Source organism: Notechis scutatus, chromosome 2 (genome assembly GCF_049901735.1).
Source record: "Notechis scutatus isolate UNSWTSFEM ecotype Mainland chromosome 2, rNotScu1.2, whole genome shotgun sequence".
In the NCBI taxonomy this organism is placed as follows: Eukaryota; Metazoa; Chordata; class Lepidosauria; order Squamata; family Elapidae; genus Notechis; species Notechis scutatus.
The window spans coordinates 158,732,357-158,755,724 of record NC_142010.1 but is presented as its reverse complement, the minus strand read 5'-3'; the positions used below and the strand labels follow the sequence as shown (position 1 = coordinate 158,755,724).

Here is a 23,368-nt window from a genome sequence, read left to right as displayed (position 1 = left end):
TCACCCTTAGTCGTTTTCTTGTTATTAAATTAGATATACCCAATTCCTGCAACCATCTTTCATGTCTCTTTGCTTCCAGCCCCTTAATCATCTTTGTTGCTCTTCACTGCACCCTTGCTAGAGTCTCAATATTTTTTTTATATTGTGATAACCAAAATGGATACAATATTCCAAGCGTGATATAGTATCCTCTTTCAAATCATCAAATCATCTTTAAAGGAAGTATTTGGATATGCAGAGAAAAAACATGTCTAGCCAAAGACTGGGGGATAAAGGCATGATACAGATTATGCCCTCTGACTCTTCTTAATGCTGTAGGGGAAAGGGCCGTTCTTTGGGGATTCAACTGGGCATCTTCATGTGATGATTTCTGATGGCATGGGTAGCACAGAGAGTGGAAAATAGGAAAACATACAGATATGATTTCTTTCAGTTCTGAATCAATTTGGAAATGATCTCCCTTTGCATCCTTCACCTTTTGACCAGGCCAGTGGCCAGTGGTGAATGTGCAGCCTGTTAGGTGAGAAGGTGTGGAGCTGAAGGTGAAAAGGAGGAACTATAAACAGAAAGTTGTTTAGGGATGATAAGAGGACTTCTTCTGCAGAGGACTTGTTTATTCCAGGCACTTGTACTTTTTGAAAACAGATATAGTGGAGCTGTGATCCCTTATCTGATCTCCCCCCTCCCCTCCAAATTGGCTGTTATTCAGCTTTTTAAAAAAACTTATTTTCAAAGAATTTTTTCTCTTTATAAATACATTTATTGATTTGCTATTTTGCTAGTGAAATACGGTAGTAATGCCATAAACTAACATTCCTTATATAGTTGGCCAATTTGTAGGATCTCCTTTTTTTTTTTTTCCTAGAAAAATTTCAGCAGTAAAAGGTTGGGCAAAAGACATTTGGGATAAGTGAGTTCTGAATTTGATTAATGTATTTTGAGGACTAAAACTGAATGGAGGTCACCAGTCTTCCACCAAAAAAATAAAATGAAATGAAATCTTAATTACTAGGTTTCCACTCATTCCAGTACAATTTTCATCATTTCAGTAGAATAATTTATGACACCAGAAATCTATTTTACTGTTGCAGTTGTTAAGCAAGTTGGGTTTCTTGCACTCTCTGAACTTGTTTGTTTTCTTGCAGATTTTATTACCAGACTAGGTAGCTTCAGAGTGAGGGAAAGTGAGTTTGCTGGATATTTATAAGATAAATTATCAGATAAACTATCCAAGAAGAATCAATATCTTAATGAAGGAACCTTTAAGGAAGAAGTGACATCCTTACCAAGACTGGCAGGGCAAGCTACTCTCTATAAACAGCCAGCAAACCCCATTCTCCAACACACTGATGGTGTTACTCAGCTGAATAATAAAATGTGTCTGCAAAACAATCAAGCTCAGAGAACATTTCCTAGTCTATTTCATTACCATGTCTTTTTATCTAACCATTGATAAAATAAGTCCCATATCATATAAAATTGTTTATCTTCTTGTTCTCTAATTTCAAATGTCAATTTACTCATTTCAGCACAGTCCATAATTTTCTTAATAACTTCCTCCTGCATAGGTATTTTTTCATTTTTCCAATTCTTAGCAAATATAATTCTAGCCGCTGTTAAAACATTTACAATCGAACATTTCAATTCTTTATTGTATATTTCCGGTATAATTCCCAGTAAAAATATCTCTGGTTGAAAGTCTATGTGTTGTTTTATCATTTTTCCAACCATATGGTAATATGAATCAGGTATCTGATGACATTTCCAACATTTATCCAATTTGTTCTTAAACATTCTTGCAATTCTCATTGGAGGTAAATGCCACCTGTAAAACATCTTATACAAATTTTCTTTATAAGCAGTTGACATTGTCATTTTATAGTTTTGAGACCACAATTTTTGCCATTTCTCTAAATCAATTCCATATCCAAAAATTTTCCCCAAGCAATCATTGTTTCTTTAACTTGCTCTTCCTCTAATTTAAATTCTAATAAATGTCCATAGAGTTTTTTAATTACCTTTTCATTAGTACCTGTCAAAATTTTATCTAAATCAGTCAACTTATCATAGAAACCTTCTGTTTTAAGATCTTTATCAAATCTAGATTGTACATATGAAAACCAATTCATTTTTATACCTATTCTTCCAGTGCTTGCATAGATTTAAGTTCACCCTTTTCATTCAATATCTCACCATATCTGTTTGTTCCTTTTTATATGTTATTGGATAAGAAAAAGCTTTGATAGTAGATAACTATAGTGGAATTTTTAAGTAATATTGCTTTTTTATCTTCTCCCAATTTAAAAACAGTGCCTCTCGAATATAATGTTTTCTAAAATACCCATGTGTTTTGGTTCCCTTATATCAGAGGAAGGCATGCCATCCCAACAGCAAGTCATGTCCTTCTAAGGTCAATAATCTACTGTTCCTTAATATTATCCATTCCTTTATCCACATCAGATTTGTCACCTGGTATTATAATTCCCAATTGGGCAGAGCGAATCCTCCTCTTATACTTGCATCTTGTAACAATTTAGGTTTTATTCTCGCTTTCTTTCACTGCCAAATGAATTTTAACACTATTTTATTTAGATTTCAAAAAACTCTTTCCCTAATCTGATTGGAATTGTCTGGAATAAATATAAAATTCTAGGCAATGCATTCATCTTAATTGTAGATATTTTCCCAATCAATGATAATTGTAAATTTTCCCATTTTATCAAATCTTTCGCAATCTGTTGTTTGAGTTTAAGATAATTATCCTCCTTTAGCGTACTACATCTTGCTGTTTACATATATATATATATATATATATATATATATATATATATATATATATATATATATATATATATATACACACACACACTTAACCTTATTTGTGACCTGGATTTCCAGAACTTCCTCCAACTCTTTCTTTCGTCTTGCTGATATGTTCTTTGTTAATATCTTTGTTTTATCTTTATTTATTTTCAAACCTGCTACTTTTCCCTACTCTTCTATCTTTTCTATTAATTTAGGTGCTGTTTCCAGTGGATCCTCTAATATAAATACCAGGTCATCTGCAAAGGCTTGCAATTTGTACTCTTCCTTTTTAATTTTCATTCCTTTTATTTCTTTTTCATCTCTAATGTTCCTGTTCAACACTTCCAATGTTAACACAAACAACAGAAGTGACAGTGAACAACCTTGTCAAGTCCCTTTTCTTATTTCTATAGCATCTGTTAACTCTCCATTTATCATTTCTATGACTTGAATAATTTTTTTTACCAAAGCCCATTTGTTTCAATTGTAATAACATAAATCGACAATTCACATTGTCAAAGGCTTTCTGTGCATCTAAAAACATCAAAGCCATTTGCTTTTCAGGATGTGCCTCATAATATTCCAAGGTATCCAGAATTATTCTCATAATATCTTTAATTTGTCTCTTTGGCAGAAATCCGTTTTGATCAGAATGAATAAAGTTATTTAAATATCTTTTCAGTCTTTCTGCCAAAATTGAAGCAAAAATGTTATAGTCTGAGTTTAGTAGGGATATTGGTCTATAATTGTTAACTTGCTGTGGGTCTGTGTCTTCCTTCGGCACAAGTGTAATATATGCTTCTGACCACGTTTTGGGTATTCTCTTCTTTGACATAACTTCATTCATAACATCTAGTAATTGAAGATTCCGTAATCCATCCGGACCTGGTGCTTTTCCCATATTTTGTTTTTTTAAAGCTTCTGTTAGTTCCATCATCATTATGTTCCCTTCTAACATTATTTCAATGTCTTTGGGTATCTGGGGTAAATTCGTTTCCTGTAGATATTCTTTGATTCTTTCTTCCTGAACATTATCTTGATGATACAATTTTCCATAATAATCTTGTATCATTTTTTTCTTCTCTGTATTTCCATAGCAGATATGTCCTTGTTTATCTATTAATTGACTTATCCTTCTTGATTCTCTTTCCTTTCTCAAATTATAAGCTAACCATCTGCCTGGTTCGTTTGCATCTTCAAAATAATTCTGTTTAGCATTTTTAATTTTTTGTGCTAATTCCTCTTTTTCCATTAATTCCATTTTATGGCCATTTTAATTTTAATGTCCTTTTGTGGAAATTTCTGTAGCTCTTTTTCCAGTCTCTTATAGTCGTCTTCCAGTGTTTTAAAAGTTTTTTTTCTATTTTCTGTTTCTTTTTCTTGTATATTCTATTCTACCTCTTGTATAGGCCTTCATCGTGTCCCAGAGATTCTGTAATGATGTGTCCTCTTTTTTATTTTCTTTAAAAAAGAAAGCCAGTTCTCTCTCAATTTTATGTTTAAAGTCTTTTTCCTTTAATGTCGTATTATTTAAAGTCCATCTAGATCTCCTCTTTTGTCCTTTCCATGTAACTGTTATTGGGTTATGATCTGCCCAAGTACTTGTTTCTATTTCAATTTCTTGTATGTTGGAAAACAATTCTGTTGACATCCATATCATATCTATTCTAGATCATGATGCATGTCTATTTGAATAAAAAGTATATTGTTTATTTCCCGCATTTCTCTCTCTCCATGCATCTTTTAAGTTTATTCCTCTATCATTCGAAAGAAGGCTTTTGGTAATGTCTTTCTAATTTTCTTTGTTGTTTTCTGTGTTTTGTAGTCCAATTTATCATTAATTATTCCATTAAAATCTTCCATTATACAAATATTAACATAGTCCAGTTCAATTATTTTCATATGTAATTTCCTGTAAAATTATTCTTGGTTGTCATTTGGAGCAGATTCCTATTAAAAGTATTTTTACATTATTGTCCATTATCTCCACCATCAAGATCCTTCCATCATCATCTGTATAGATTTGTTTTGCAGGGATTGTATCTCTGAAGCCACTCCTCTCTTTTTACATTGTGTCAATGCTGTAAATAATTTCCCTAATTTTTGGTGTTTCAATAAGTGTTCATGTTGTTTTTTAATATGTACGTCTTGTAAGCAGATTATATCAAATTTTAATTTCTCTAATTTATGAAATACTTTTCTTCTTTTAGTAGCTAAATTAAGTCCATTTATATTAATTGTAATCAATTTTCTCTCATCCATTTTAGATTTTATAAGAAGGATTTGTTGCTTTAGTAGATCTTGGTTCTCATTGCTCTCTGGGTACACCACCTACAGCTCCTTCTTCTTTTTCAATTGCTGTTATACACTCCTCTTGGAATTTGATTAGTGACTCTTCTTTTCTTGTATCTTCCTCTTTTCCTCTAAAATATTCTAGATAGAATAGCTCAGCTTTTTCAACTGTGTCAATTCTGTGTCTTTGTTCCTGCCAGGTGAACATGAGACCTTCTGGTATCAACCATCTGTAGTTTACTCCTCTCTTAAGTAACTCTTTAGTCAAAAATAGGTATTCTCTTCTCATCTCTCTCACTCTTCTCGGTACTTGCTTCAGTACCACAATTTCTTTATCTTTATACTTTAACATTTTCTCTCTTGCCGCCTACAGTATCTGTGTTTTAACAGTTTTCTTAGTGAATCTAATATGAACTTCTCTTGGTAATTTATTTTTCATTGCGTATCTTGTATAGACACGGAACACTTCATCCATTCCATCCATCATCTTCTCTTTAGTTATTTCTAATGCTTCTGCCAAGATTTCTGTTATTATTTCAGCAAGGTTTTCGCCCTTTTCTTCTTCTATATTTTGGAATCTAAGATAAAATTCTGACCTGTCAATTTCCCATCCCAATGATCTGCTCTTGTCTCTTTCAACTTCACTCAATCGAGTATCAAGATCTCCAATTTTCTTATCTCTTTGTACGTCTTGTTCTTCAATTTTCTTGAATCTATCCTCATATTTCATCATCATCTGTTGGATATTCTCAACTTTCTCATCTGTCTTTTCAGTTCTTTGCTCAATATTTTCCATTCTCTTTTCAATATTGTTTGTTTTTGCTCGTATCTGGTGAAGAGGAAGAAATTGGTATTGAGGAGGCTGAGGCTGCTGTCTTTCTACTCATCTTGTAGTGCTTGATAAAAAGAGAAAAACAAAAGAAGAAACAAGAGCAGACAACTGCCACCCCAATGAAAATTAAAAATAAAAAAAAGGGAAGGGGAAAAAATCTTCAGGCACTTGTATACCTTTATCCACTTGGTTCCAATTATAAGAAAAAATACAAAGGGTGTAGAATAAAAAAAAATTTTTTTAAAGGAAATTTAAAAAATAGAAATCTATGTATTTTCCTTAATAAAAAAAAAATTAAAACAAAAGAAGAGGAGGGGGAAAAATATACTCTAATTCCTGAGCCAAAAGGCTAAAGTCCAAACATAAAAATCCAGCTGGAGGGGAAGTAAAAAAAAGGAGGATAACAAACAGTTCTGTCAGAAAGTAAACCACTGCCACTAAATGTCTAAGGCTCTTTAATGAATCAGTTCTCTTTTCAAGGACATTTCAATCTTCTTTCTTTCAATTTAAACTCCAGACTCCAGCTATCAATAGTTTTGCAGAGGAGCACCTGTATAAACAATCTGCCATGCTCATCCCACTATCTTTTCAGTAAAAAGCTCAGAGTCGTTGAATGTAACTCCAATGTATAAACAAGCAAAAAAGAAAACAATGTATCCAGGCCTCTAGATGGCAGTGTTACTTAATTCCCTTCACTTTCACTTCCCCTTGTATATCCAAAGCCAGGAATAGATAAAAAAAGTAAAGTCATTAGAGAAAAAGAAAAAAATAGACCTCAAATGAAAAAACTAAAGCAAAAAAAAAATTCCTAATCAAGAGACTTTCAAAGAGGTTAGAAAAAATGAAAAATTAGAGAAAAAGACCAGTCCAGCTTAAAGTTGAGAAGCTTTTACCAAATTCCAGGTTTCAACAAAAAAGAAAAAAAAACCTTCCATTTAATTTAAGCTTAATCTTGCCACTTAACCTCTTTTATCTTCACTTTTAATTACACTTTAAGTCTTTTAGGGTGTTCTTTCCAAAAAAATAGAAAGTAGAAATTTATCTCACCAAACTGACACACTTTCTTTTCAGCTTTTCTTCTGTTCCAGGGCTGTCCCAGCTTCAGCAGCTTCATTGGCTGCCTCTCCGCCACCCCAAAAAAGGGCTTCTCCTGGATATACCAGGGACTTTGCTGTGTCCCTGAGATCGACAGGATGTGCCCTTCTCTGTCACCGTCTCTATGGGATGGTTTAGGTCCAACAGGACTGTCCAGCAGCTGAGATATCGGCGGCGATCTTGGAGGTTCAAGATCGCACGTCGTACCGCTGAGATACCAGCTCCGACCTCCAGAAAATAAAATTTGTAAGATACATAAAATTTCACACTGTTCTCTGAGTGAAAATTTAGCTTATTTTCCCTTCGTCTGAAAACGAAATGAAAGCACTTTTTGCTTTAGGAAGTGAGTAGCAAGAACAGAGAATGTAGAGCCTGCCAGATAACTTGTGGGAGAGGGAAATTCTCTCTAGACCACAGAGCAACATGCATTTCAAGTGTAAAGTCTCAAGCATCAACAAAGGAAAAGAATCTAACAGCTATGTATGACATGTTAAAGTTGCTGCTTCGGCCTGGATGATAGATCACAAGGTAACAGGTGAACCTTTGGGGATCTCCAAATTGTGCTTCCCGGCTGTGATGGAATGTAGAAGGCTGGATTCCCAGGAGGGAGGGGGTACATTTCAGAGGAATAAGAGGCAGCTCTGTCCAGCTAGAGAGAAAGAGGGTGAGAGAAAGAGGTTGACAACAGCTCCTCCCTATTAGTTCTTATAGTATATGCTGGATGTAAATAGTAGGATGATTCAGTTTGGCACGATTCTGTCTTGTGTGGAACAATAAAGAAATCTGTTTGGAAGACCCACCATGTGTCTTTCTTTTTTGGTTTCTTGACCTGACACATTTAAGTTTAAGACAGCAAGAATAACAGTTGTTGTTTTGAGGCCTACAGGTAATCCTTTTGTTGTTGTTGTTGAATCAGGGAATGAGTTAAATGATTGAATTACACCTATGGGGGTGGTATCTTCAAAGCCTCAAGGGAGTTGGGCAGGCTTGCCTTAGCACTTTTATGGATTACTGCTTGGTTCTTATATTAGCTGCCTCATGCATCTTGTTCATAGAGTTATTCCAACCCATTACTGAGAACTGTGATAGAATTGAGCAAGCAGCACTAAATAATTTTCTGGCATTTTCTGGATATTCAGAGAACCTTGATTAATTTAATTAAAAGAAGATTTGTACTTGTCAGATCTGTGTATCTGCCATTCTTCCATGGAAGAAAAGGGGAGGGGGGTTGGATTTGATACATTTAATTATTTTCCTCTCCACGTATCCTAAATACCTTATTTCTTACATTGGCTTTGTATAATCTTTTACACAGGGACGGGATTCAAATTTTGTAACAACCGGTTATGTGGGAGTGACTAGGTAGGCATGGTCATGTGACTGGGTGGGTGTGGCTTTTTTGCAGCAAAACACCTCCCCATTTTTTGGGCCTTCTGGGCCTCAGGGAAACCTCCTGGGGAGGGCATTTTTGCTCCCAGAAGGCTTCCCTGGGGCACAGGAAGAAAAAAAAAACGGAGCCTGAAGGGGCATGCAGCATTCCCCCTATGCTTCATTTTGGGGCCTCCTGGGCCTCAGGGATGCCTCTTGGGGGGGCGTTTTTGCTTCCAGGAAAGCTTCCCTTGGGCCCAGGAAGGAAAAAAATGAGGGGGTGTGTGCTGCACCCCCCTCCATTTTTTGCCTTTCTGTGCCTCAGGTAAGTCTCCTGGGTGAAGCAGTAAGTAAGCGAGGGGAATCCCGCCACAGCTGATCATAGAAACAGCTGATCGTCAGGAGGGGAAAAAAAGAAATACCTTAAGGAGTGACTGGGCAGGGAAGAACAGAGTCAGCAATGTCGGGCATGCGTGCAATGTTGCCCATGCATGATAAGGACTGACTGGGAAAAGAGGGGGGGTGGGCAGAGAGGGGCAGGGCCAGCCAGGTGCACAATTTGCCAGTTCTCCAAACTGCACAGAATCATAACAACTGGTTCTATAGAACTGGTCCGAACTGGTAGAATCCCACCCCTGCTTTTACACGATTTATAACCATTGCCTGGTGTCCCAGATGTCTGGAAAAATCTCACCTCTTTGAGGGATTTAAGGGGAGAAGGGCCATGTAGATTGCAGCATCAGAAGATAACTCCTGGGAACCTTTCCTTAATTGCTTTCTCAGAGACGGTGGGATAATAACGTTCACACCTGTGGATTGGTGGAATCCACATCGGACTGAGGGGAGGGGTTCTAATTCTCTTTATCTTAGTTGCATGCCCTGAGGGACCCCGGACTTTGAATTTTGACCTGCTTTACCCCTCTTCAATAAAAAGATTCCTTTTGAAATACAAAGTTTTCAAGAGTTCATACTTATATTTTGAAGAGGGGGAGGAAGAGGCTGGTCCTTACAGTACTGCTATATGAAACGTGTACATTCTCACAGTAACTGAAATATCTGGAGAGCAGGAAGGAAGAAGGCTTAAAAGGTGCAGCACAGGTTTATTGAAGCTTGTCATACCTGCCTACCACTGTGTTTGGGGTTTGGTGGGTCTCTTCAGCAAAGCTGGGATAGATTGTGTGGACTCCATATTATATTTCTACAAGCAATGAAAATGGGAAATATTACAGAATCATGTAAAAAATGTATGCTTTCACAGAACATCTATCTACACAGGTCTGCCCTTGACTACACTATTAAATTTTGGAGGTCATGAATATGTGAACATTACTTTCCCTTAAAACCAAAGACTAGCTCAGTTTTTTGAAGCAACCAGGCAATATCATTTGGGGACTTCTCAAATTGCTACTTGTTACCACAGATGGCAAAAGTCATCTTTTTCGAATTGATGATCTTTTGGAAGTATGGCTGTAGATGTCCCAGGAGTAGACAAAGCAGGATCCCACAGATGACCCGTTCAGAATAATTACAATCTTTCATGGGTTCTTCGGTTCCTTAGCTTCTTGCATGTGTTATAATCAGACAAGCTATCTCTGGCTTTGAAGATCTGTTCCTATGCTGTTCAACCCTTGATTGTGCTGGATTTCTAGAGGAGAAGTTGGTGGAGACTCTGGCCAAAATGATGTCTTCTTGGAGGCATAAGAAGGTGATTGAGGCACAGAAGGAGGTGCCAGCCATTTCTGCACAATATGAGGGGGAACTGGGCTCCTGGTTTCCAAGGGAAGTGGGTGCTGAGGAAGAGACAGACAGGGAGGAGGAGAATCAGGGGTGGCTATTGCTGACTGATTTTTCAGGAACCAGGAGGAAGGAGCTGGAAATGGGTGTGTTGAAAGACATGATCTAAAGTGTGGATCCTCAGCAGGAAGTGATGGAGAAGGGGAAACTGGGCTATTTGGTGCACTATGTGAAAATATGAAGCATGAATTGGCAGCAAGGGCACCGGTGCTAAAATCTTTGAGAGAGGGAATGTGGAAAAGAGCAGCTTTGCTCCCAGGCTTTATCCTCAAGTGTGGTTCGCTGGTGATTCCCTTTTTCTGGAGCAGGAAGAAGTCATGGGGTTCAGCAGGATTCATGGCATAGAAAACATTTGCACTGTCAGGAATCAGCAGCTCTTTGGGGGAGAAAAAGAACAAAACACAAAGAATGAGAGAATGTGAGCAAGATTTCCAGCATCTCCCCTCCTATCTTAACAGAATAACAGAGTTGAAAGGGATCTTGGAGATCTTCTAGTCCAACCCTCTGCTCAAGCAGGAGACCCTATACCATGTCAGGCAAATGGCTGTCCAGTCTCTTTTTAAAAGCCTCCAGTGATGGCGCTCCCACAACTTCTGAAGGCGAGACATACCACTGGTTAATTGTTCTCACTGTCAGGAAATTTCTCCTTAGTTCTAGATTGGTTCTCTTCTTGATTAGTTTACACCCATTACTCCTTGTCTTGACTTCTGGTATTTTGGAAAATAGTTTGATCCCCCCCACCATCTTCTCTGTGGCAACCCCTCAAATATTGGAACACTGCTATAATGTCACCCCTAATCCTTTTTTTCACTAAACTAGACAAACCCAATTCCTGTAACAATTCTTTATATGTTACCCTCTAACCCCTCTAAAACATATTTTTTTATATTGTGATGACCAAAACTGAATGCAGCATTCCAAGTGTGGTTTTACCAAGGCATTATAAAGTGGTACTAACACTTCACGTGATCTTGAGTCTATCCCTCTATTAATGCAGCCTAAGATTGCATTGGCTTTTTTGGCGGCTGCAACACACTGTTGACTCATATTTAGGTGATTGTCCATTAGGACTTCAAGATCCCTCTTGCAGTTACTGCTATTGAGCCAAGTTTCATCTAATAATCTAATTTAATTATATCTAATTAATTACTTTAATGTACTTACATCTAATTTTCTGTACATATCTTTTAAAAATCCTGTGCTCCAAGATCTTTGAAAGATGATTCAATGGCTCCGAGATCACATCTGCCAATTCCTTCAGAACTCTGGAAGGTAATCTGTCAGGTTCTGGTGATTTGAACTCATCTAGAGTGGACAGATGTTCTCTTACCATTTTCTTGCCTGCTTTAATTTGAATTCCTAGTCTGTCTTTTGGGCTATTTTTTCTTTTGGTGTCTGAAGATAGATGCACAGAAATAATTAAGCAGCTGTGCTTTCTTCCTGCTACCTGTTACTTCCTTGCTATCTTCTCATACTAGTGGACCAATTGTTTCTTTGACTTTTTTATTGGTTTTTTTAATATGTTGAAAGCATTGTTGTTGTTGTTGTTGTCATTTGTTGCAAGTCTTAGTTCATTCTGAGTTTTAGCTTTCCTGACTTCATCTTTGCCGATTCAGGCTATTTGCTGGTATTCTGCTCTAGTTAGGTGTCCCTTTTTCCATTTTTTATACTGGTTTTATACAGTAAGTATCAGATACTGGTTTGATTATGTTCTATTGCTTATGTCTTCCTTGTGTTGAACTCTAATATGACATGGTCACTCTTGCCCAAAGTTCCTGCAACTTCAACCCCCTCTATCATTTGTTCTTTATTAGTAAAATTTGGTCCTGTATAGCTGTATCGCTGTCCCTCTAATTCCTTCCTCTACCTTTTGAATGACAAAGTTGATAGCTAGGTTGGTCAGGAACCTGACAGTAGAGTTTGTGGGATTCTACCGGTTCCGGTAAGCCGGTAAGTGGGATTCTACCGGTTCTCTCTGGCTCTGTAGAACTGGTAGCTCTGAAGAGCAGCAGACATAGAACGGATTCTATGTCTGCTGCTGTTTTGGCCCACCCACCCGCCTGAGTTCTTACCTGACCTTTATTTCCTGGTTTTTCAACCGCAGCTGCTTTGCGCGGCACAGTTGCGGTTGAAAAAGCAGGGAAAAAGTGCTTTTTCAACCGCTGTGCACCCGTGTGCAGCGCTGCTCAGCTGTCCAGGCAGCAAGCTGACCATGATTAACACGCGCACAAATCGTAAATCACCGAACCGGTAGTTACACCGGTCTGATCCCACCCCTGGTTAAAGGCCCATTACTATTGTTGTGTGTTTCCTATATACATTTGTTAACTGATTAGGTAAAGGTAAAGGTTCCCCTCACACATACGTGCTAGTCGTTCCCGACTCTAGGGGGCAGTGCTCATCTCCGTTTCTAAACCAAAGAGCTAGTACTGTCTGATGACGATTCCGTGGTCATGTGGTCTGCATGACTAAACGCCGAAGGTGCACAGAATGCTGTTACCTTCCCACCGAGGTGGTCCATATTTTTTTTACTTGCATTTTTACATGCTTTCAAGCTGCTAGGCAGAAGCTGGGACAAGTAAGAGGAGCTCACTAGGGATTCGAACTGCTGAATTGTCGACCTTTCTGATTGACAAGCTCAGCACTGAGCCACTGAGCCACTATATCCCTTAGCAGTTAACTATTTCTTCTGCTTGGTTGACTGGCCTGTAGTATATACTAATGGCAATATCATTCATTTTTTCTTTCATATTAACTGCATTCTAGGAGGCTTTCATCCCTGGTTTTAGCATTTCTGTAGAGATGTAGTGATCTCTTACATATATGTAATAATAGGTTGAGGAAGTCAGACTATTCTCCAGAGCACCTGAAGCCAGGACAAGAAGCAATGGATCAAGGAGAGAAGCAACCCAGAACTAAGGAGAAATTTCCTGACAGTTAGAACAATTAATCAGTGGAACGATTTGCCTCTAGAAGTTATGGATGCTCCAACACTGGAGGTTTTTAAGAAGAGATTGGACGACCATTTGTCTGAATGGCAGTGATGGCTAACTTTTTCAGCACCAAGTGCCCAAAGCGCATGCATGTGCACCCCCAAAATGCAATACGTGCATGTCCCCCGTGCATACACCACACCTCCCCTGTGCATGTGCTCCCTGCACATTTCTGTGCATCCCCCACGCATGCGTGTCCCCATGAATGCGCACGCATCCTCCATGCATGCACCCCTCCCCTCACGCATGCATGGAAGAAACCTGAAGACCAGCTAGCTGGCGGGAGGCATGCGCGCGCATGTACAGCACAGCTGAGCTGGGGCGACGGCTCGCGTGCCCACAGAGAGCGCTCTACATGCTACCTCTGGCACATGTGCCATAGGTTCGCCATCACGGGTATAGGATTTCCTGCCTGAGCAGGAAGACTTCCAAGGTCTCCTCCAACTCTGTTATTCTGTATTCTGTTATAATGCAGTTCCACCTCCTCTAACGGAATCTGTTTCTTTGTCCAGTTTATATCCTTCCAATAGTACATTCCAGTTGTGAGTTTCATCCCACCAAGTTTCAGTAATGGCAATTATAACACACCTGCCCTCATGTACTAATACTTCAAGCACTCCCTGCTTGTTCTCTAAACTTTGAGTTGGTGTATAGGCATCTGAGTCCTTTAGGGCTGCCCCTGCCAATCACGAGCTGCACCACTGTTTTGCTGGCCTATAGCTGCCAAGATTATGATCTCTTCTAGGATTCTGGGATTCTTACCTTGACCATCCCCCAGAAGTTGCAGAAGTTGGTAGTTGCATGGTGAGTCCTCTTCCAGTTTGTGTTTCTGCAAAGCCCGCTGTACCACAGCTGTGGTCTTATCCTGGCTAGTGATCTGTAGGGAGAATTCATCCACTTATAGGTAACCACAGTTGAGTCTGATAGATCCAGCTATGTGACAACACAGTGTAAAACATTGTTAAAGGATAAAACAACACATATAAATGGCACATTACCGACCAAATAGAAAAGTGGTCTCAGTGAAGACATTTTGGGCTCTGAATTGCCCATTCTCAATATTTCCAAATGCTCAAAGTTTCAGAGGTATGTATAGATTTGCTTAGCTCTCTTCTTTCCCACTCATTTCTCAATCTTGGCAATTTACAGGCATGTAGACGTTAACTCCTAGAAACCCACAGCCGGCATAGCTGTTGATGAGAACTTCAGGAGTTGGAAGTTCACATACCTGAAAACTGCCAAGATTGAGAAACTTTGCTCTAGATACTTTGTTCATTTTTGTTCTAATTACTTATTTGGTGAGATTTATTCTTCACTTTCTTAGTTCACAGCTTCCATGTACAGAACCTGTTAACGCTTGGATTTCCTGATTCTCTTCACCCTTCTGGTGCAATCAGAGAACCCTCATCACTTTAATCATGTGCAATCTTTCAGCCTGCTTTCCAGTCATGTCCTTATTAAACCTGCCCCAGGTATTTCCTGCAATTCAGAACTCGTGGCTTCCCTTCCACAATACTGCCCTCTCTTGGTAACTTACCAGAATGCTGCGATAAAGGTTTCCATTTCCACAGATATTGTTCATATGGACACGGACAACGCGGGATTCTGTTTCTCCCTGTTTCGAGATGGAAGGTGGCACAGGCTGCTCAGGCAGAGGGCAGGTTTTCCACTGAGTTACAGGTGGATCCTAAGCAGATGAAAATGATCAAAAGTGAAATATCATGTCTTTTAAAAGTGGCATACTTTTTGATGTGCCACAAGAGACTTTTGTGTATGCAAACTATAATCTATGATGTTGGGGGAACAAATGGTGTATTTTGAGACCCTAAACGGAGTATCAGAATCTAAAGTAAAGCACATCCCAGAATTCAGGATTTCCCCAGGTTTATTTTCTGTACATGGAAGTTGTAAATAGAGAAAGTGAAAAATAAATATCACAAAATAAATGATCTAGAAAAAAAGTGAACCAAAGTATCTAGAGCAAAGTTTCTCAATCTTGGCACTTATTTCAGGTGTGTTTAACTCCTAAAGTTCTCATCAACAGCCATGCTGGCTGTGGGTTTCTGGGAGTTAAAGTCTACATGCCTGTAAATTGCCAAGATTGAGAAATGAGTGGGAGAGCTAAGGAATGCATACATACGTCTAAATTTGGCAGTTAAAATAATTTAAATTCATTCTAGGAATTAGAGAACTGATTGATCACATTTGGTAGAAAAAATTACTAGGAAGATTTAAATGGTTTCCAAATAGTGTTTGTAAATGACCAATATTTCCCAACACAGTATCAGATTGTCATCCATGTAATCTTCTGGGTAGAAACTTAACCTGTCTGTTCTATATAGAAGGCAGTGGAAAATTCTCACCCATTATGGCAAACACCCATGTTGGTAAGTGAAGTAGGATATGGATACCTAATACTTGAATACTTGCAACCCAGTGGGCACAGTAACTCCTCAGTCACAAAAGATGCCACCTTTGGAGAAATGCAAGCTCCACTCACTTTTTGCAGAGGGCAGCCAATCAATGTGAATGACAGCTGCCAGTAAATGCACTCAATCCTCAGCACCCAAGCCACCTTATTTGAACTGGGCTTGGGGAGAAAGGGGAGAAAGAAAATATGGATGAAGGCATGAACAGAGTACATGTGTGCATATGCGCAGGTAGATTGACTGTTGATCCTTCCTGGCAATCGATATAAGTTTCAAGAGCAACATTGTTGCTTAGACTTATCCTAATGATATGAATAATATTTTGAATTATGAATATAATTATAGCCTACACCCACGTGCTTAATGAGGATAGCATAGATTTTGCTTCCATAGCATCTTCTAGTTTCTAGTTTCTATAAACAGTGTTACATTAAACATATCAATCTTAAAGGAAATATTTCATCTAAGGAGTGAACGTGGCTACCCATTACCCAACACATGATCCTACATGAGACTTGGTTTCCTGCTGTCTGTCAAGGTTGATGTTTTTGGAAAGTAGTAAGCATGGGAGGGCAGGGAGGGAGGGAGAAGGGAGGCTTGTTTCTGGGGAACTAGATGCTAAGTTGAAGCCTTCTACTAGCCTACAAGCCAAAGAAGTAATGGGGCAGAGGCAAAGAAGAAGTGAAGTTGAGGGGAAAACTAAGGAGGAGGCAATAGTTCATACTAATAGCAAAAATAATAAATCAGGGATTAAATTGATTTTAAAAGATAACATAAACTGAGATTTCCTATTTAAGTTATTTTTAACATTGTTTTGCTATGTATATTTTATGTACAATTCTATTTCTGGTTTAATAAACATTATTTAACATCGGAATCTGTTTTATAATTTTGGGAGCTTACAAATGTAAAGTGTGTTATGTACTTTATTCAAAAACTACTGTCCCCCCCAGGCCACCAGCCCACTCCAGGTTTGCCCTGGACAAGCCTCAGAAGGCATCATGACTTCTGCATCTGCTTCTCTGGCTTAGAAGGTACATTGCTTGAAGGTGCCATGCTAATTTGGCACCCTCACCAGACACAAAGAAAGTTGTAACTTCTCACAATCAATTGTTCTAAGAAATAGGTGGTTTATTGCTACCTACCGTCCCTGTCCTATTGTTTCTTTTATTTTCTTATATGTATCCATGTATTCATAACTATGTTTATATTTATACCTATTATCTTGTAAGCAATTGACAAATCAAATCAAATAAATAAATAAAAAACTGCAGGCTGTGAAATAAGTATTCAGCAAGTGACTAAGGTCTTGCACTTTGGCAGGAAAAACCTAATGTGCCAGTAGAGAATAGACAGTACCTGGTTCAACAGTAGTGGTGCAGTGCAGGCTACTTCTGCTGCCTGCCGGCTGCCTGCAATTTGACAGTTCAAATCCCACCAGGCTCAAGGTTGACTCAGCTTTCTATCCTTCCGAGACTAGTAAAATGAGGACCCAGATTGTTGGGGGCAATGTGCTGACTCTGTAAACCGCTTAGAGAGGGCTGTGAAGCACCGTGAAGCAGTATATAAGTCTAAGTGCTATTGCTATTGCTGTGAGAAGGACCTAGGTGGACCACCACTTAAGTAAGAGCGAACACCTTGCTGCAGGGCCAAAAAGGCCAATGCTGTATCAACAGAGGGATAGCATCAAGATCATGAGAAGTGATAGCATCACTTTCTTTTGCACTAGTGAGGCCACACTTGGAATACTGCATCCAGTTCTGGTCACTATGATACAAAAATGATGCTAAGGCTCTTGAAAGAGTGCAGAGATTAGCACAAACATAATAAGAGGTCTGGAAGTTAATTTTTATGATGAACATAAGGAAACTAGGTATGTTTAACCCAATGAAGATATGGCTTAATGAAGATATGATAGCTCTCTTCAAGTACTTGAAGGGCTGTTACAAAAGAAGAGGGGGGTCAACTTATTCTCCAAAGCACCTGAGGGCAAGACAAAAAGCAATGGGAAGAAGCGTATCAAAGAGAGTTCCAACCTAGAATGAAAGAGGAATTTCCTGACAGAACAATTAGTCAACTGAATAACTTGCCTCCTGGAGTTGTGGGTGCTCTATCATTGGAGGTTTTCAAGAAAAGATTAGACATACATTTGTCTGGGATGGAATAAGGTAGACCTTGGGCAAGGGATTGGACTAGAATACCTCCAAAGTCTTTCTCAGTCTCCAACTGCCGTTGGCTGACTCCCGCAGACACAAGAAAGAACTCAGAACACTCACATAGATGCAGGGTTTCTTTTAATCCACCTTGGTTTGCAAATAAAGCAGCAACAGCAGATAGCGAGTCACATGTAAAGCTAGCACTGGGAGCTTTGCCTACCAGTGCTGCTTTTATGTCTTTTCCCCAAACACCACCCATCTGGCAGTCCACCCACTCAGGAGCCCTCCCCCTATGCAAGTTACTTCGGCCTCCTCCAATCCCCAACAGAAAACAAACCCAACATCTGGACCTGTGGATGTTTGCTGGATCGGTCCTGCTGCTTCAGCTACTCTCCCTTCAGCATTCCTCCAACAGTGGCATCTTCTTCTCAGTCCTGCATGCATCACACCCCACCACCCAGTCCCTTATGTGGTGAGTCTGTGAGTATAAGTCAGGCTCAACACTCAGTCCATAAATCTGTATCCAATGCAATCCTACTTCCTGCAATAGATCCCACCCTGTCTACAGATCAGCCAATGAAACAAAGGGGAGGGAGTCTTCCCCACTGACATTCCTTGGGTGTGTCAGTGCATATAATTTGCAACTGATCCTAGAAATGAAGGAAAAGGTGATGACTTAATCCTAGATTTGATGCAATCTGCATCAAATTTTCTAGAACACATTCCAGGTTTTTATACTGCTGAAAAGAAAGAAAATAACCTTCTTATTTTAAGGCAGCTTCTTCCAGTTTGGAACCCAACACAAATACAACCTCTAAATCTGAATCAACATCCCTCCACCCCCATTTTGGGAGTGATAGTATCATATTTTCACACTTTTGGAAGCCACCAGCTTGAAAAAGGTTACCAAATCCATAGCAGTGAAGAATTTTTTTCTTTGTTTTCGAACAGAGAAGTAAAAACATAGAGATACAACATGTACTGTAGTTTCCGTATTGTAATATCAACTTCAACAATTGATGTTCATGGAGGGAAGTGACGTCGCGGTGATACCAGTCACAAGGGAACAGAGCTCTCTGTCCCTGCGCTGACTTCTCCTTGTTCATGGGTTCCGGAAGCAGCTAAAGCCACCTTAGAGGGGCGGTGAAGTCAAAGAGGGGAATCCTGTGAAGTTCCAGGGGAGAACGCAACTCCCCTGTAGAGCCCCAGGGCTTTCTTTGCTCTCTATGCCACAGAGAGAAGAAGAGGCAGTCAACATGGCTGCCACACAGCCAGAGACAGCTTATCCAGGAAATGTGCTGGAGCAGAGCCGGTGAACAGTGTCTGGAACTGGGTGAAAAAAAAATCTTTTTACTTAAAGTGCAATCCCGAAAAAGAGAGACTCAGAATTATCTTCAAAGTGGGGGTGACCTAACACTGTGAGTAAAATCTTAAGATTTTTAAAATGGAAGGGAAAGGAACAAAACAGAAAATTTACTAGAAACACAGAAAATTGGACTTTTAAATTGGATAAATGTTGGCTCTGGATAGGCATTGTAAAATGCTGGAACTATTTACATAAAAGGCTAATATTATATCTACAGTACATCTGGAGAATTAGAGTAAAATTGAACAAGAAGAAAGGCAAGATAAAGTGAAAACTGATGTAAGATCGCCACCTGCTGTCAAAGGAAGGCACAATATATTCTCAAAATCCTGGAAAGGCCTGGTTTGGGGAGATTTAAAAGGGAGAATAAGAAAAACATTATCACTAAAAAGACCCCTGAAAGTTTCAATATAGATTGAATTAATAGGAGGATCTATGAAAGTTCCACCTTTGGGTTATCTAGAAGAACAGACTGATTAACTTAGGGATACAAAGACTCCTGGACATTGGACACTGAATTTATTTGAGAAGTGGTTTTGGTGTGAACAAAAGATTGGTGGATTATTGGACAAAAAGAAATAAAATAAACAAAAAAAGATGTGTGGAATTTGGGAAGAAATTGAGTCGGAAATCCAGTATTTGAAGGACATTTTGACAAGAAGATGTGAGAAGATTCTGAATAAAATACAGAGCATAGATGAGACTTTCAAGAAGAGACTGCCATTTGTCAGAAATGGTGTAGGGTCTCCAGCTTGGACGGGGGGGTTGGACTAGATGTTCTACAAGGTCCCTTCCAACTCTGATTATCCGTTATCTGAGCCAGAAATCAAGACACAAATGACAAAGAGAAAACAGGATGTCTAGGAAGAGGAGGAGTTAACCGAAAGAGCAGCTGGAAAAATAGAACAGACAAAACAACAAACAAAAATAAATTACAAGGAGATAAAAATAAAAACAATGGTGATTGATGATATAAATCAACGGGAGAATATTTTAAGGGAAGTTAAACAGGAATTGGAACTGCAGGGAGTTTTCTTTGGGAGAGAGACAGGGGTAAGAGTAGAGAACTTGGAAATGAGACAATGGAACTGGGTAGAGAAGGGAGAAATGTATAAGAGAATGGGCCAAGAAGTAGCAGATAGAGATAAAAATCCAAGAGAAGAACATGGGAGAGAAGCTAAGAAACAAATAATTAAAGCTTTAATGTGAATGAGAGATGATGGATAATAAAAAAGGAATGGAATGGAATGGAATGGAATAGAATAGAATAGAATAGAATAGAATAGAATAGAATAGAATAGAATAGAATAGAATTCTTTATTGGCCAAGTGTGGTTGGACACACAAGGAAGGGGGATTAATGGAATAGATATTTTTACATTATAAAGTGAATTAATAACAGAATTTAGAATTTTAATGAGGGTAATTTTGAATATGTTATATGGAATAATCAAACAATTGAAGAATACAATTTAATGTAAATATGTGTATGATTAGTTAAACTACATAAGAATGTTGAATGTAATATATATGAATATTAATATTCTATTTGTAAGAAAAGGAAGCATACGTAGAATTTGGCTGATATAAAAAGAACATATTGAAATTTTGAATAAGATAATAATGAAATTATAATAAATACGATTGTACTATTATTAGAATTATATAGCTTGTTAAACCTAAATATGATGAATATTATTTTATTTGCATTAAATAAGTTGCAAATTATGATTAGAAAGGGGATATTTTTAAAATATAATAGTGGCATAACTAAAAAACGGAAAGGGGATAAATAATGGAAGATCATAATTCAATATAAATTGGTCAATTATTATTAGAATTATATAAGTCTGCTAAACACTACAAATATAATTAATAATATTTTATTCGTAGTAAAAAGAGGGATACTTAGAATATGGAGATTGATACAAAAATAAGGTACTGAATAGTGAATAATCAAAGAATGAAAGATTCCAATTTAACAAAATATGTGTATTAATATCAAATTTTATAAAATTGTCAACTGTAATAAATATGAAGAATATTGTCATATTTGTTTTAAAATGTAAGATACTCCGGTGCCATACTGTTCACACAATGATGTTTGTAAAAAACAATAAAAAAATAAAAAATATGGCAAAAACAATTGATGTTTATGTTCCTTTATTATCCTTTATAGCATTTATTAGCAAGAATGACATCCATTTCCTTCTATTACTCTCTGGGCCAATTTCTTCATGATGCCTGCATTTACCATAATCTTGTTTGCTGTGTCCAAGATCAGTAGTCCAGATCTCTATCATGTTCTGTTATTCCTTGTAATGTTGCTACAGACACAAGGTCTTTGGAATAACAGCATCCAGAATGTTCTCTCAAGAAAAAAAAATGGGCCGGGTCCCATTAATATTTCCAGCTTCTTGGTTTTAATTAATTCAATGGAACCAGTGGTTATGCATTTGTTGTTGAAATTGTCTTCCCTTCCGTTCTGTGGCAACAATATGATAACACCAGGTTTTTAAATCCTGTTTTTGATAATACTTATGATGATAATTTCCTGAAGTAACCTTGTCCAGGCTGTTTATAAAACTGCCAACAACAAAAAGTAAAATATAGCAATTTAAAAAGAGTGATCTTATAAAGCCAGTTGTAGCACATGTATTGTATGGTGATTGTAATCCACCAATTGCATAAGTGTCCATTTCTGTTTTGCAAGAATCCCAAGACTTGAAAGATAGCATAGAAACAGTGTTAGAAATAAAAATAAACAAGTCACCTTGACCCCAGGAGATACCCATGTCGGGGAGGAAGGGACACTGGATCCATCTTCAGAGTTAAGGCTACTAGAAGAACCCAGTGGCATAGTTCCAGTCTTTTCAGACCCAGAAGGACTTGCAGGTTCTGAGCTCAAGAGGAGTCTGTAGAGAAGAGGAGAAAGGGGGCCAGATAGAGAGTTAAGGGAAGCGAGCAGTTTCACATATTTCTCATTTCTCTCCACATTAAAATAAAACCAAAAGGATCCCAGCATATCCTCACATGGATCTCATTATTTAACCCTCCATAATACTCTGATCTCACCCTGTATCAACCCAGGAGCATAAATCATCTATGTGTATCTGAGCAACCCAACACCATTTATGAGTGGCTAGCATAGATCTGGGAATGAAATGTGGATTTTGTACTTCAGAAGTCAAAGTTATTCCTTGGCATGTAATTCATCACTGGATTTATGTCTTGGTCTCATCATTTGCTCTGAGTATCATTTTTCTAACTCTCAGACCAACCTTGCATCACTCTTTATAGAATGTGGTCCAGAAATAATTCAGCTGATCATTTGAAAAACTTTACCAGCTTGCAAATCCACTTACAGTGCCTCCTTATTCAAAGGGCCCAATCAAAATTAGTAAACTTCTGAATGTCTCTTCTCATGAGTACCTAAACTTATACTGCTAGTACAGTTACACATTTAAAATATTCAATCATTCTGCATATTCATTATATTTCTGCAACAGCCCATTTCTTCTGAAAATTCCCTCTTAGGAAATTTAATTTAATTTAGAAGCACTGCCTCTTCCAAACTATGGTTAATACTTAGAAAAATTTAACTTGCAAATAGCCGAGTTCTAGGACTTCTCACATTATATACTAGGGAATTTTACTCTGAACCAGGAATTGTCTGACCTGGAAAGCCCAGACCTCTTGCAAATCTTCAGAGGCCTATGTTACCTGGATCTGATGGTATATGAAGAGGGTGACATTGTGCCCCATATTTATAAGATCAGCCTTAAGTGCAGCCCTGCCCTCTGAATAGCTTAGCACCCTATTTTTAATAATGGCCAGCCAGATGCTTCAGAAAACCCCACAAATAAAGCATGAAGTAAACAGCTTAATTTGTTGATTTATAATTCCACTGTGGTTTAATCTGTCCAAACCCAAATTAACCCAGTTTTGGTTGCCCTTCCCGTCAGCATGACAAAAGTAGACTGTAGGAGCAACAACAACAAAAAATCCCACAGGGTACATGGAGTGCTTATCTGGAGCATGGAGGGAAGGATCGGGTGGCAGGTAAAAAGGCAGAAGATAGAAAGGAACAAGAATATCACCTCTTACCAGTTACTGGGATAACTTACGAGCTAAATCGTTTGGTCAGACTGCGATGCAGCTTTGGTGAGTTGGGACAGGAGTCAGCTGGTGGCTCTATCATACAAGAAATGTAGTAGCTGGAGGAGAACAGTGAAGACA

The 23,368-nt window shown here is 38.2% G+C and overlaps 1 protein-coding gene across 4 annotated transcripts in view; it reads right to left on the bottom strand.

Moving 5' to 3' along the window:
• Positions 1 to 9,472: 9,472 nt before the first annotated feature.
• Positions 9,473 to 23,368, bottom strand: part of RGL3 (ral guanine nucleotide dissociation stimulator like 3) — a 39,297-nt gene continuing 25,401 nt past the window's right edge. For all 4 annotated transcript variants that reach the window (XM_087957073.1, XM_026679598.2, XM_026679597.2 and 1 more), the window contains 5 exons: positions 23,257 to 23,346; positions 21,903 to 22,044; positions 14,717 to 14,866; positions 13,942 to 14,056; positions 9,473 to 10,562 (listed from right to left, as the gene is read on the bottom strand). In XM_087957073.1, coding sequence (XP_087813199.1) covers positions 9,979 to 10,562; positions 13,942 to 14,056; positions 14,717 to 14,866; positions 21,903 to 22,044; positions 23,257 to 23,346 — 1,081 coding nt within the window. In that variant the 3' untranslated portion in view covers positions 9,473 to 9,978. The remainder of the gene's footprint in view (positions 10,563 to 13,941; positions 14,057 to 14,716; positions 14,867 to 21,902; positions 22,045 to 23,256; positions 23,347 to 23,368) is intronic.